Source organism: Leopardus geoffroyi, chromosome C2 (genome assembly GCF_018350155.1).
Source record: "Leopardus geoffroyi isolate Oge1 chromosome C2, O.geoffroyi_Oge1_pat1.0, whole genome shotgun sequence".
In the NCBI taxonomy this organism is placed as follows: Eukaryota; Metazoa; Chordata; class Mammalia; order Carnivora; family Felidae; genus Leopardus; species Leopardus geoffroyi.
This window is the reverse complement of record NC_059333.1, coordinates 1,423,846-1,436,833: the sequence shown is the minus strand read 5'-3', so window position 1 is coordinate 1,436,833 and position 12,988 is coordinate 1,423,846. Positions and strand designations below refer to the sequence as shown.

The following is a 12,988-nucleotide window of genomic DNA, read 5'->3' as shown; positions in this document are numbered from 1 at the left end:
CAGGCTCGATGCAGCGCACAGTGTCTGTGCAGAAGCCTCCACGTGAAGTGAGTAGCACGCGTACCATCCAGGGCCACCGGCCCCCGTGAAGCCGGGTGAACTGGAATGTTCTGTGACGACCCTCCTAATTTAAATTGTGATGACGTCTGTGACACAGATGGGTCAAAGGTGTGCTGAGGGGGGAAAGCTGATCTCCAAAGGTCACACTCTTGAGACGACAAAAAGTGCGGCTATGGGGACAGACGGTGGCCGCCAGGTGGTGGTGCGGCACGGGGGTAACGCGAGGGGGCCCATTGGAAGGCGCTGTCTCCACCGTGCAGGCACGCACACTTGCACGCACTTGTGGAGACACGTGTACACACGTGCACACAGGCGCACAGGTGCACAGGCACGATGCACACACACACACACACGCCAGTGCCGGTGGCACTGGTAGCAATGGAGCAGGTCCGTGGACCAGGTCAACCTGGCACTCGGGCCACGCGAGGCGTCACTGTCGCGGACACGGGCGGGAGGGAGCGCCGTCATTTCTCACGACAGCACATGAGTCTACAAGGGTCTCGAAACAAGAAAGCGAAGAACGCATCTATGGCCCTGCGGAGAAGCGGCCGGCACGACCCGGCGTTGGACGTGCGCCCAGGGGACCTGAGGTGGAGTCTGCTGCGTGCGTCCCCGAGCCGCTCTCGGATGCACTCTGCCCTTCGCCGGGGCCCGGGCTGGGATGGGGCACACGGAATAGGGTATCGGAGAGGGAACAACATCACCAGCAGGAGGAGCGGGACAGTGAGGTGGGGGGGGGGGGGCACGGCACTGGGGTGCGGCGGCGCTCTCCCCGGGAGCCGGTGGCGGCCGGGGCCAAGGGGCCCCGTCTGCGGCCAGGTCACCCGTCGCCGTCCCCGCAAGTGCCCGGCTCACGCCACACAGGCCTTCTGGGGCCGCGCATCACCCCCCACCCCCCCGCCCCGTGGAGAGCCGCCCTGGAAACCCCGTTCACAGGGATGCCCACGCGGGGATCTTCCCAGGCGCGCCCACGAGGCCCGACCGGGGGCTCCAGCTTTGCCCACCGGGGAGCTTCTGATTTCACTGGGCCCCGCACACTGGTGGGATTTTAGCCGGGGCAGGGGCGCGTCACGGGGGGCGGGCTCCCGCTGCCATCCTGCAGGGGTGAGACCGTCTTCACCCGGATGAGCAGAACGAGCGAGAGAGCCAGCCCTCCGGGTGCGTGTTGGCTGGGAGGGCAGCGGCCCGCAGACCGTTAACTCTTTGCCCGACGGAGGCAGGCCGTGCAGGAGGCTGGGGCCTGGGGCCTGGGGCCCCTTCTCCCCACGTCTGGGGGGTGCTCCTCTTCCGGGTCAGGCCCGGCTCCGGGCAGACACAGCCCCCAGCTCAGGTGCCAGGGTCTCCTCAGGTCGAGAGCCCGGGGCCCGGGGCGGAGGGGGGGGAGCGGGTGCGGGGCGAGGTTCCCTCGGGACAGTCGGCTGGTGGGACGCATGAGACGCCCGGCATGGGCAGGTTGGCCCAGGGAGGGGGAGGAGAAGCCGTGGGGAGTCGGGGGGAGTCTCGGGGGGTCCAGGGGTGGGGCGCCTGCCACGGCGCCTTTCCAGCACATGGGGCACAGGCTGCCCGGCCCGCAGTGCCTCCTCCCTGCCGACCCCTCACCTCCCCGCGAACCTAAGTGGGGTGGCCTGGGCTGGGGCTTCCCGAGAGCACAGACCCAGGACGGCCTCCTCCGTGCCTGACGGGCGGCTCTCAGGCAGCAGCCGGTCCAGCGGACGGATAGGAGAGGACGCTTTCCCCGTCCCGGCCACGCGGTCCCCGAGTGAGACTACACGACAAAGCACTTCCCTTAAGACGGAGAAGTGGCAGTCATGGTCAGGACTGTTCCGCGTAGCTCTCAGCCGAGAAAAAATTCAGGGCTATGAACAAGGCACCGTTTACAGAATTCCACCTTTCTAGAAAACATATTTTATGAATGGCATTTGAATGTACAAATGGGAAAAGAATAAATACTTCATCGCCTGACCCCACGCCGCCGTGACACTGCAGGACCCTGCCGAGCGTTCAGGTGGGTTTTCGGAGCTCGGGAAGAAGCCCCAGAAGCCCCGGGGCTTTGGACCACGGCCTGGGTGGGTCACCCGGGGCTCCCGGCCAGAGGGGATGCGGTGGTGGCCACGCTGACGGCCTAGAAAGGGTTTCTGTGCGGCGTGACCCCAAGGCCCTTCTGAGGCCACAGCGATGGTGCCCCTCGTCCCCGGGCCCACCGCGCCCACCACGAGGCTGTGCCAGGGGCGTCCGCCCTCACACGCTCACAGGCGGCCAGGGCTCCTCTCTGCGAGAACCCGACAAACCGCTGGAGACTTCCAAGGAACCTTCCAGCACTGTGAGCAGGGGACAACAGGCCTCAGACCTGGTCTGCAAGGCCGCGGTTCACTTCCCGCCAACCCGTGGGTGGCTTCAGGTGGGCGAGAGGGCAGAAAAAACAGGACCAGCAGGCCGACGCCACGCCAGGTCCAAAGGCTCGGCCACCCCGGCCCCCGGGATGGGAGCTGCCCGCACGCCACATCTGTACCACTCGCTGCCGGACGTCCCTCCAGACCCAGGAAACAAGGCCCGGCACCTTCTCCCGTCACGAGGGCCTTGCTGGCAGGCAGAGACCCGGTTTCTCGCCCGACCAAAGCCCCCGGCCACAGGCAGCTGACGGCGGGAAGAAACACCGAGCGCAGACACACGCCGTGGCTCACGTGGCTGCGTCCGTGACCCCGAAGAGGGCTTATCTGGTAGCCTGGCCGGTCAGACAGGGGCAGGAGCCACCCGAGGGAACTCGCGTGGTCAGAGAGAGCCCGAGAGTTCGCGTGTAAGGCGAGTCCAGGAGGTGGGGTCCACGGGGTGCCGGCTCAGTAGGCGACCTTCCAGTGCGTGGGCTGCTCGCACGCCTCCTCCAGGTCCCCACAGAACCGGTTGTACGTCGTCCGGGGGTCGAGCCCTAGGATCTCTCTCTCCTCGTGGATCCGGAAAGAAAACGTGGAGACCGAGGTCCCGATGAAGAACCTGCGAACCAGAGATCACGAGAGCCGCATGAGCGAGCTCACCCCCCCCCAGCCCTGCCCGGCCTCGTGAGTCACCGTTGCCCAGGGGCCACAGGCCTGGCCGGGGCGGGGGTGGGAGGCGGGGGGGCTGCGGAGAGGCCCCAGGTCCTGCACGGGCGCCGACTCGAGTCCCCTGCGGGATTCTGGCTGCTTGAGGTGGGGGCTCAGAGCTGGGCTTGGACCTCTGAGGGCAGAGAGGTGTCCCCACGCTATCTGCTCAGCACGGGGGAGGCCCCGGCCCGCAGCTGGGCAGGCACAGTTGGGACCGACCGGGGCATACGCCAGGTGGCTCCGAGGGTCCTGCAGACGGAAACTAACCTCCTCAAGGTTTTCCACCCCCCGCGGAGCGTGTGCGTCCCAGCCCTGCTCTTCCCCGGGGGCAGGCCTGCCTCTCGGGACAGTGACACAGAGCCCACCCTCCCTTTCCGGAGGCCCTGTGTGTGCTCCTCAGTGACACGTGCGATCGAAGGGGCCACCGAGTCCAGGGGAGCAGGACCTCGAGGTGAAGGGACGCACAGGAGAGTGTGGGACAGAGCGCCGCGACGGGACCGGGTAGGAAGCCGGTGGGCGAGGACCGGACGGGGAGCACGACCCTCCGCGCGGGGCCGGGCAACGGGGGGCTGCCCGCCAGAGGCTGAGGGGCGCGGGGTGCGGCGGGCACGGCCGGCAGAGGCACCTGGCGTGCGAACAGATCCACTGGTCGATGATGGCCACGCCACCGTCGCGGTACAGCTCCAGCTCCTCCCACGTGGGCTCGAACCTCACCATCTCGGGCAACAGCCGTCTCAGCTCCTCGTGTTCTGCGGAGCGAAGGAGGGCGGACGCGCTGGGGTCGCGGCTCCCGGACGCGTGTGCTGCGCCGGCTCCGCACGGGCCGGCGGAAATGGGCAGGAGGACCGGCCACGGGAGCCGCCGCTGCCCTCCCGGCTCGGGCCAAGGCTCGCGCGCGGGCCCGGGTCTGCCGCGGCCTAACCGGGGGCAGCAGACGCGGACAGAGCCGGAGCCACGTACCCTTCCTGATGGCGTCCGTGGCCACGAACACCTTGTCCAGCTGGTGGGTCTTCATGAGGCCGCGGATCTTCTTCACGGCCCCGTCCAGACTGGGCACGTCCTCTCTGTGGCCCCAGATGAAATCTTTCCTCCTCAGGTGAACCGCGAGGTACGGACCCCCCAGCGAGGACCCCAGCTTGACCTGGCAAAGGACGGGGACCGCTGAGGGACCTGCGTGCGGCTGGCACGCAGGACACGGAGGGGACACGTTGTCCGTGTGGCAGCACCACGCTCCGCGGGCGTCGGGCCAGATGTCGCTCCAAGACCGCGAAGTGACTAATTACCACAGACCCTTTAACTGAGCTTAACAAAAAAGGTAAAGGAAACCCTGGAAAAAAGTACAAAACTAGGGAAAAGGGTCTATTCGCTACGGTGCTTTTCCAGTAAACATCACGTAACGACCGAGGGATCGCTGCCGGAACGGTGCCGCTCCACGCGCGGCCGGCCCCATGGACAGCGCCACTCGGACGCGCTCCTGGGAAATGCTCCGCAATGACGCCCGCTTGAGACAGCCACGTGTCATTTGTTGAAAACGAGTTACATGAAAACCACACCTTCAGAAAAAACTTTCTAAAACAAGGGTGACCCTTTTGGTGAGTCTGGTTTGGCCGCTCTCAGAAAAACCTCGCCTTTTCTCTGTTGTCCTCATGTCATGAGGGAAACGCTGACCGTCCCGTCCGTGTTCGCCGCCCGGTTTTACTCCCGGAACTCCAGGAACTCCGGCGGAAACGGAACCGGGCCCTGGGCCGGCGCTGGGACAAGGGGACCCTCCTGACGCACGTCCCCGAGCGAGAAAGCGTGGGGGCGCTACCTTCATCTTGGTCCAGTCCTCCTCGAAGGGGATCCTGTCGGCTTCGTCCGTGGAGTTCAGGTACTTGCTCCTGAACTCGTCCCCCACGGCCCGCAGGTGCTTGGCGAACACCATGCTCCGCCGGGTCTGCGGGTGCAGAGAGCAGCGCCCTGCTGAGTGCCCCACCCCGTCGGCCCCCCGGCGGGCGCCCCGAGCCCCACCCGCATCCCGAGGCCGGCCCGAGAGTCCGAGGGGGACGCCGGATGCCGGGGACGCCGAGCCGACACTCTCGGAGGTCAACTGGGGACGGGCTCCTAAGAGGGTCTGGCGGTGACGGGTCACCAACCGGCAAAAGGCCGGACCGCGAGCGACCGGGACCACCACCACGGGCACAGGGTGAGATGCTCGGACAGGCGCCCTGCCTGGGGGGCGGGGCTCGGGTCAAGAGAACGTGGCTGGCCGGGGGGAGTCGGCAGCCTCGCAGCTAACAGGGGACCACGGTACCGACGAGAGGCGGAGAGCCACGAGGGCGGCCGTGACGAGGCACCTCTCTGCTTTGGAGACGACCTGCTCAGGGGGCACCCGGGTCAGGGAGCGGGGGTCTCTCCGGGGTCCTCCGGACAGGCGCCTAACCTCTACCTGGCTCCCCGCGGGAGCTCTACGCCTACGTCTACACAGGGCAGACCTCCGGAGCAGGGCAGGCGTGGAACCCACTTCCTCAGGCTCCTGCCGCGTCAAGGCGACAGGGAGGCGCACGCGCCCAGCACGCACACAGGCCAGTCAACAGCACGGCAGGTGCGGGCGGCACTCACGTCCCAGTACTCCTTCCCGCCGTAGTGGTCGTGCAGAAGGTTCTCGGCTCTGTCCAGCATCACTGACCTGTTTCCAAACAAGAGAAAAAGCGTTTAATTTTTTTTTTAATTTTTTTTTTTCAACGTTTATTTATTTTTGGGACAGAGAGAGACAGAGCATGAACGGGGGAGGGGCAGAGAGAGAGGGAGACACAGAATCGGAAACAGGCTCCAGGCTCTGAGCCATCAGCCCAGAGCCCGACGCGGGGCTCGAACTCACGGACCGCGAGATCGTGACCTGGCTGAAGTGGGACGCTTAACCGACTGCGCCACCCAGGCGCCCCTAATTTTAAGACAATTCTATTCGCCTGCTCCAGGGACTGTCGGGGAAGGAAGCCGGGAGCCCCCCGGGACACGCCTGGGCCGGAGACCTCCACACACGCTCCTGCGGGAGACCGTGAGCACCGTGAGGGGTCTCTCCTGTCCCAGCCACCGCACTGGGGGTCAGCAACCCCGCTGTCACCACTGACGAAAGAAACACCACAGACAAAGCGAGCAAGTAAGACTAGTCAGCGGTTCTGGTAAAACAGAGCCCCAGAGACCGCTCACACGGGAGCACAGAAATGGCTCGATTTTGTAATTTTGGAAGATCTGTTATGTAACTGGCCACATGTGGGAGACAAAACCGCGTGATGACAGATACCACAATCGTGTGGTCAGTCAGACCACACTCCTGTTTAAAAAAAAAATCATTTTAACGACACAGGGCTCGGTGCCCCTCAGCACGTCTGCTTTTCAAGCCCCGAACTAGCACCTTTTTCACAGAACACTCAACTCCTTCCTTGCACAACGAGGGACAACGAGGGACAGAGCGGCCCCTTCCCGAGGCGATCAAAGAATGCCCAGTGTCAGAGCACACAGAAGGGACGCTCCAGAAAGGGCCGCGTCCACTCCAGCCTGGACAATGCAGGGCACAAGTCTGGGGAAAGGCGACCAGCCTCCTCCTCTCTCCTGGTCCCCAACCGTGCGTCCTGAGTGGTATGGGGCACCGGGGAGGCCACAGCCCCTCCTCTGACCACCGTGAGGTCCGGCTCTGAGAAGGCTGCGCGGGAGACCTGACCGCAGGCGGGACGGGAGCCCTCCAGGACCAGGCTGCAGCGGGCCATCTCAAAACCTCCGGAGCCTGCCACTCCCTTCCTGTCCCTGTTCTCGCCCTGCTTCGGCCACACCGGGCGGTCACCGGGACAGGTGAGGTAGGCGAACGAGTAAGGTCAGCACTCTCTTCCACTCGGGCCTGCAGCCCCCGGGCCATGCCGCCCTCGCCTCGCTGATGTCTAGCTCCACCCTTGCCTCAGACAGGAGAGCCAGACCCCTCCACCGCCTGCGTCGGGACTGGAGACCCTCCCATCAGCTCCCGCCGTGAAGTGGCTGAGAAGCCCGTGCGAGGCTGTACTGGCAGCACAGACCCCCAGAACACGGGTACAGCCAACCTATACCCGGGCCCTCCCCGGGGACGCGCGACCGCCTCTGCCCCAGCCCCACCTCGCTGTGGAAGGACGACCAGGTGCAGGGTGGGGACGAGCTCCACCTCTCCAGTGACCCTGCACAGTCCAGGAGGGCCTCCGATGCCAACAGGACAGCGTGCAGGCACACACATGTGCACACACGCATATGGTATGTGCACGTGCAGCACACATCCACGTGCACATGCACGCACAGCGCACACGCAGCACACATCCACGTGCACATGCACAGTGCACACGCGACACATGTATGCATGCACACACACACAGTGCAGACACAGCACACATGTACACACGCGCCCACACACATGCACGCACTGTGCACACAGCACATATGTGTGCACATTGTGCACACGCAGCACGCACAGTGCACACGCAGGCACACCCACGCACGCGCTCGCCCCTTCACTGGCCGGCCACGAGCGGGCCCTGCAGGCACGTACCTCGCTGACGTGTTTCTCAAAAGCACAGGCGCCATGATTGAAGCCGAGCCTTGAACGGACAAACAGGAGACGTTTAAAGCTCTTGTCTCTTCGTAACCCCAAAACCATCCTCTGGAAAACAAGATCGCCGGTGCCTCCGTTCGTTGGTTTCCACACGGGAAACCAGTAAACCCCAGATGCACGTGTGTACGGCTCAATCTAGGCAGACCCGGCGATCTCGCAGTGAAAACCTCCCGCTCGTGATCACAGGTAGTGACGTTCTGGTGAAAACTTATAAAGAACCATAAATCTCAGCGGACTTGAGCAGACCAGTGGGGCTCCGTCTGGACGGCTGCCAGGGGAAGGGGGCAGTGGGGGGCAGCTTCACGGTGCCAGAGGCCCGGCGGTAACAACCCTACGACAGCCGTGCCCCTCCGAGGGGCTCCCACAGCAACGAGTTTCTAGAACCCGGGTATTCCGGTGCTTCACCCACAGGTGCTGCCGAGGAGAGAGCCCCTCCTTGGGGAAGTCTTCTGATGGCTGCTTCCGTCTGGGTGACCGGACTGCCATCTCCCCGGCCGCATTCAGATGCGCTGAACGCAGCTTAGCTGTGTCAAGGTGGCCCGGGTCCCCACCCCTGTAACCGGGGATGGGGGCCGCTGCACAGGCCAGGCGGGGAAGGGGACCCTCCCGCCGGGGGCCCAGCGGCCGCACCTGTAGTACTCGTGCTTGTCTTGTGCGTAGAGCAGCGGGTCAATGCAGGGCCGCTCGTCAATCTTCTCCTCCCAAGTCCCCTCCTTCCACCCCTCCGCGTAGCTTTGCAGGACGAACACCTGGTCAATGAAGGGCCCGCCGGACTCTGGAAGAGGCCAAGAACTGACAGTGAACAGGAACCGGAAGCACGCGTGTGGGCACGTGTCGGACGGCCGCCGGTACGGACAGGGAATTACTGCTTTGCTTAATCCCACCTTCTCCCTGCAGGGCTGCAGAAAGCTTACAGAAGCAGAGACAGGACACAAGGGACAACAGGGACGAGGTCCCTAGAGTGCGTGAAAGGGGCTGCCTCAGGGCAGTGGAGCTCGTCCAGGCCCTGGCCGCTCCCAGGGGTCCCTCTTACAGCAGCGGGACCTGCCCTCGGCGCTCAGCCCTCCTCTGCCGCACCCCCCAACCCAGTCCTCACGACGGCCACTGGCCCCACACACTCTGTCCACCCTGCTGTCCCTCAAGCACATCAAGCCCCCTTCCCACGGCCTCTGTATGGGCTGTCCCTGCGTGGACCATCCTCGCCTGGACCGCTCCCCTTCAGGGCTCACCCTTGACCCCTGTGACACCATTCAAATCGCACCTCCCGGGGACAGCCTCCCGCCCCACACCCCACCCCACCCCACTCTCTTTTTGTCCGCGTGACACTTCACCGCCTTGGACACCGCGTGCTTTAATTACTTCTTCATCTGCCTCCACGCGCCCCACAGGAGCTCCAGGAGGGGAGGAGTCTGTGTCCGACCTCCCCACGGCCCACCGCGCCCACCCGGACCCAGGACATGCCTGCCACACCCACAGTGCTTCATCAAGATGTGCCCGGGGTGGATGGATGGAGCCCAGTCACGAGAGAGCCGCATCAAGAGGAATTCTGGCGTCTCTTCCACATTTCCCGCGCTCGGGGGCCGCACTGCTGGCGGGGCCTGGCCCCAGGCCTCCTAGGGCTCCTCTCGCAGTGACGGGAAGGGAGGTGGCACCGAGAGGCTAAGATGCCCGGTGCCCTGGTGCACATCCTCAATCCCTGCCCCCCTCTGCAGTGAGAAAGGGTGGAAAAGTCGAGGCCAGCCGGGCGGGGTGGAGGCCAAGCCGTCCGCCTGCTCTGCAGCACTCAGGGCTCTCCAACTTCCTGTCCCCGCTGCTTCGGCTCCAGGCGTGGGGCCTCCAGAGCCGCAGGGTGGGCAGCAGCCCTTCCGCCCTGCACCCCCCCCCCCGCTGAGCACGCTCTCACGCGGCTGAGGCCCGGCCCTGTCCTGGTGTCCACCCATCAAGAAACCCTCAGGCCACAGCCCTTCGTGGAGGTGAAGGGCAGTTTCTCTGGGAGGCTCCATGACCTGTGGGTCAGACGAAGGCTGAGGCTGATTCCCAGACTAAGTCGAGTCAGACTAAACACCCAGCTGCATCTCTTGTCTTGGCTCTGAGAGAGATGCATTCCAAAAAGACATTTTACAAGCCTCAGTTTGCTGCTTGCCCGTGAGTGAAGATATCAGAAAACACGGCCTATGTTGTTCCATGGCCGCAGCACTCCCAGGGCTGACCCCGACACAGGAACGTTCCAAAGTGACCAGGTCTGCCGCGCAGTGAGAAGCGGAAAAACGAAGACGTGCCAGCCGCAGCCGTACGCTCCAGGGCCGACGCAGCAGGAGCTCCAGACCATCGCACCCGCTCGCGACGGCCTGCGCCTCCCTTTGCCAGACTAAGGTGGCAGCAAAGACATGGCAGTGCCTTTTTAAGCTTAGGTCTTCTAAAGCAAGCAATGCTAAGCTGTAAATACTCTCATTCTAAGAATATTTCCAACTTCTCTCTCTTAAAAACAATGAAACAGACCGAGCGGGACTAAGTGGAATGAGACGTTATGACGAGCGCTGCAGGGAGGCCCCAGGGTCGAGGCCGGCCTGCCTGCCGTGTGGCGTCCTGCTTCCCCATCTCACTTCCCCTCGGGGACACAGGGCCCTCCCTGCACACGAGCACGGCCTGCTGGGGCCACGCCTGGCCTCCGGACCAGCAGCCACAGCTCTGAGCGCCCTCCACTGGCTCGCCAGCCGCCCCAGCTTTCAGAGACAAGGGGACACACGGCTCACGGAGATCTATCTCCCGAGATAAACTAGAGGCAGACCAAGGTCACCGGGAGTGCGGAATCGGGAAGCAGAAGCAGGCCCCCCGTGCAGAGCGAGTGTCACCACGACGGGCGTGCCACACACGGCGGGCTGGCCGGCGCTCCTGCACCACCGCCTCGGCGGCCTCACCTGCGATGAACTGCTCGTACTCAACCACGGGGATGTTTCTGTTCAGACTCGGAAGATCAAAAAAGTCGGACCACGGAATCCGGACCTGGTGAATGTCCGGGCTCTGCCAGTGATAGAGGCGGCCCCAGGGGGGCAGCACCAGCACCCACTCCTCGGTCTTCAGCAGCGTCTTCAGCAGGGAGGCAACGCGGATGTAGACGTCCCTGCGGAGATTGAAGCCCTCTGGGGGGTTGACGTCATACAGAAGATACCTAGAAGGGAGGGGCAGGAGCCAGGTTCTTCCACGCCGAGGCTTCTGGACACAAAGCCCAGAGGCGCCCCCAGTGCCTATGGGGCAGGATCTGGGCACTCGGAGCGGCCGGTAGTTCACTGTCGCCGCCAACCCCTTTCCGTACAACCAATTACTTCCAGAGCCCGTGAATAGGAACAGCACGCATCTTAGCAGCCTTTAGTGGCCGGCAGTAATTCAGTGAGACCGGCAGTCTTACCAACCAGAGCCTGAGGATCAGTCCTCCAGCGGTACCCGGACGTTTTGGTCTACCGACCCCTTCACACTCTTCACAATTACTGAAGACCCCAAAGGACTGTTGTTCGTGTGGGTTACATCTACTCATCGTGCCGGTGTTAGAAGTTACGAACTTAAAACGCATGTATTATTCACTTAAAATCATGATAATAAGCTATTACGTGATGTGGTTCTTAATATTTTTAAATGAAAAACAAGTATATTTTTCTAAACAAAAAGAATTAGTGAGGAGAACGACAGTGTAATTTTTGTAACTCTTTTTGGTCTAGCGATAACTGGATTTTCGTATCTGCTTCCGCATTCAACCCGTTGAGCTATCACAGGTCAGATGGCCTCAAGAAAACCCCCACTGTAGACTCACGAGAGAACGACTTAAAAAGGTGGATAAATAACATCCTGATGTTCCTACCAAAATGGCTCTGACACCTCGGGGCTCCCTGGACACACTTCGAGAACCAGCGCACTACCGAAACACCTCTCCCTTCTCGGCACTGGTTTTTCCACAACTTCCCTTACTACCGATGAAACCGTGTGGTAACGCCCAGCTTGAGCCTCCAGATCTCCCCAAGACCACCAACAGAGGAGGGAACCCCTTTGCCACCTCTCCATCCAGCATGCAGTGCACGGTCTGTTTCGTCCAAACCCTCAGTAATTGCTGGACGGCACAGACACTTGTTTTTTTGTTTTTTTGAATCCCTGAGACTTTTATCTAGGGAACATCCACCAACTGGATGGAGCCTGGAAGATTCCGTGCAGATAAACAAGGCCGAGCTCTTACGAACATCTGACTCGGGTCTCCTCCAACCCAGGGCAAGAACTCGCATCATCTAACAGGGGCGCCCGGGCCTGCCCCTTAAGGCTCACCCACAGCCAGCCCTTCCCGGGGCTCCGGAGGCCCAGCAGCCCGGGGCAACCCTGACTCGCGCACGGAGGCTGAAAACCCGGGGAGGGTCAGAGGGTAACGGGGTGAGGGGGTGAGGGCGCTGGAGGCTCCGCCCCGCGTCCCCCCCCCCGCCCCGCACCGGCCCGCTGTCCTCGGTCCCGATCCCCGCCCCCCGACCACAGGTGCCCCGCCACGGGAGTCCCACGCTTTTACCGTCTGCGGGACGCCGCCCCCGACAGGATGTCGGCCGCCGACTGGCCGGGCCAGAACTCCTCGCCCGAGGCCGAGGCCGGCGGCCAGGACACCGCTCCCAGCAGCAGGAGTAAGACGACGCCGAGCGCCGCCATGGCCCCAACGGCCACACACTTCCGGCGGCCGCGCTCCGCCCCGGAAGCGCACGCACGCCCGTCCCACCGGAGCGCGTCTCCTGAAGCCTTGGCAACGCCACGAGCGCCTTGCGTCATCCCGCTGATGGGAGTCTCCCGGACGGAAGGTGCTGGGAGGTGCGTCCGGGAGCGCTGACGTCCTCGCCTGCGGGCCGCGTGGAGTGGAGACGGGGGCGGGAGGGCGGGGCTATGGGCGGGGGTCAGAGGACCTGTGGGCGGGGCCTCGCGTCCGCGAGCGCGTAGTCTTCGGCCACGAGAGGGGTGGAGGCCCGGAGGGGCCGGACTTGTGGGCGGGGCCAGAGGACCTGGGGGCCGGTCGAGTCTGTGGGCGGGGCTGCGCGGACGTCCTCGCCTGCGAGGTGGAAGCCGGGGTGGTGCCGGACCTGTGGGCGGGGCCAGAGGGCCTGTGGGCGGGGCCGCGCCGCGTGGAGCGCAGTCCCATGCCGGGTTTGGCAGGCGGTCTCAGCCTCTGATCAGCGACCGGGGGGAGGTGGGGGGCGGGGGGCAGCCTTCGGGCTTCGGGCGAGCA

The 12,988-nt window shown here is 63.9% G+C and overlaps 1 protein-coding gene across 3 annotated transcripts; it reads right to left on the bottom strand.

Annotated features, from left to right (window-relative positions):
- Positions 1-1,945: 1,945 nt before the first annotated feature.
- On the bottom strand, positions 1,946-12,613 carry POFUT2 (protein O-fucosyltransferase 2). 3 transcript variants are annotated; one of them, XM_045501127.1, is made up of 9 exons: positions 12,287-12,613; positions 10,665-10,915; positions 8,377-8,521; positions 7,684-7,794; positions 5,739-5,805; positions 4,948-5,073; positions 4,098-4,278; positions 3,763-3,886; positions 1,946-3,048 (listed from the first exon to the last, which is right to left on the bottom strand). In XM_045501127.1, the coding sequence occupies exons 1-9, from the start codon at positions 12,535-12,537 to the stop codon at positions 2,895-2,897; spliced, it is 1,410 nt and encodes a 469-aa protein (XP_045357083.1). In that variant the 5' UTR covers positions 12,538-12,613; the 3' UTR covers positions 1,946-2,894. The 3 variants fall into 3 exon arrangements, with proteins under 3 accessions (XP_045357083.1, XP_045357082.1, XP_045357081.1); XM_045501126.1 differs by having other exon boundaries at positions 7,684-7,732; positions 12,287-12,552; XM_045501125.1 differs by having other exon boundaries at positions 3,763-4,278; positions 12,287-12,552.
- Between the last annotated feature and the right edge of the window lie 375 nt (positions 12,614-12,988).

Excerpts from the sequence above, each read along its gene's own strand:
- POFUT2 (XM_045501125.1), bottom strand. The coding sequence starts at position 12,537 with ATGACGCAAGGCGCTCGTGGCGTTGCCAAGGCTTCAGGAGACGCGCTC. Across the intron at positions 5,074-5,738 it reads GCGGGAAGGAGTACTGGGAC|ACCCGGCGGAGCATGGTGTT; the intron begins GTGAGTGCCGCC and ends CTGCACCCGCAG. Across the intron at positions 3,049-3,762 it reads TGGATCTGTTCGCACGCCAG|GTTCTTCATCGGGACCTCGG; the intron begins GTGCCTCTGCCG and ends TCTGGTTCGCAG.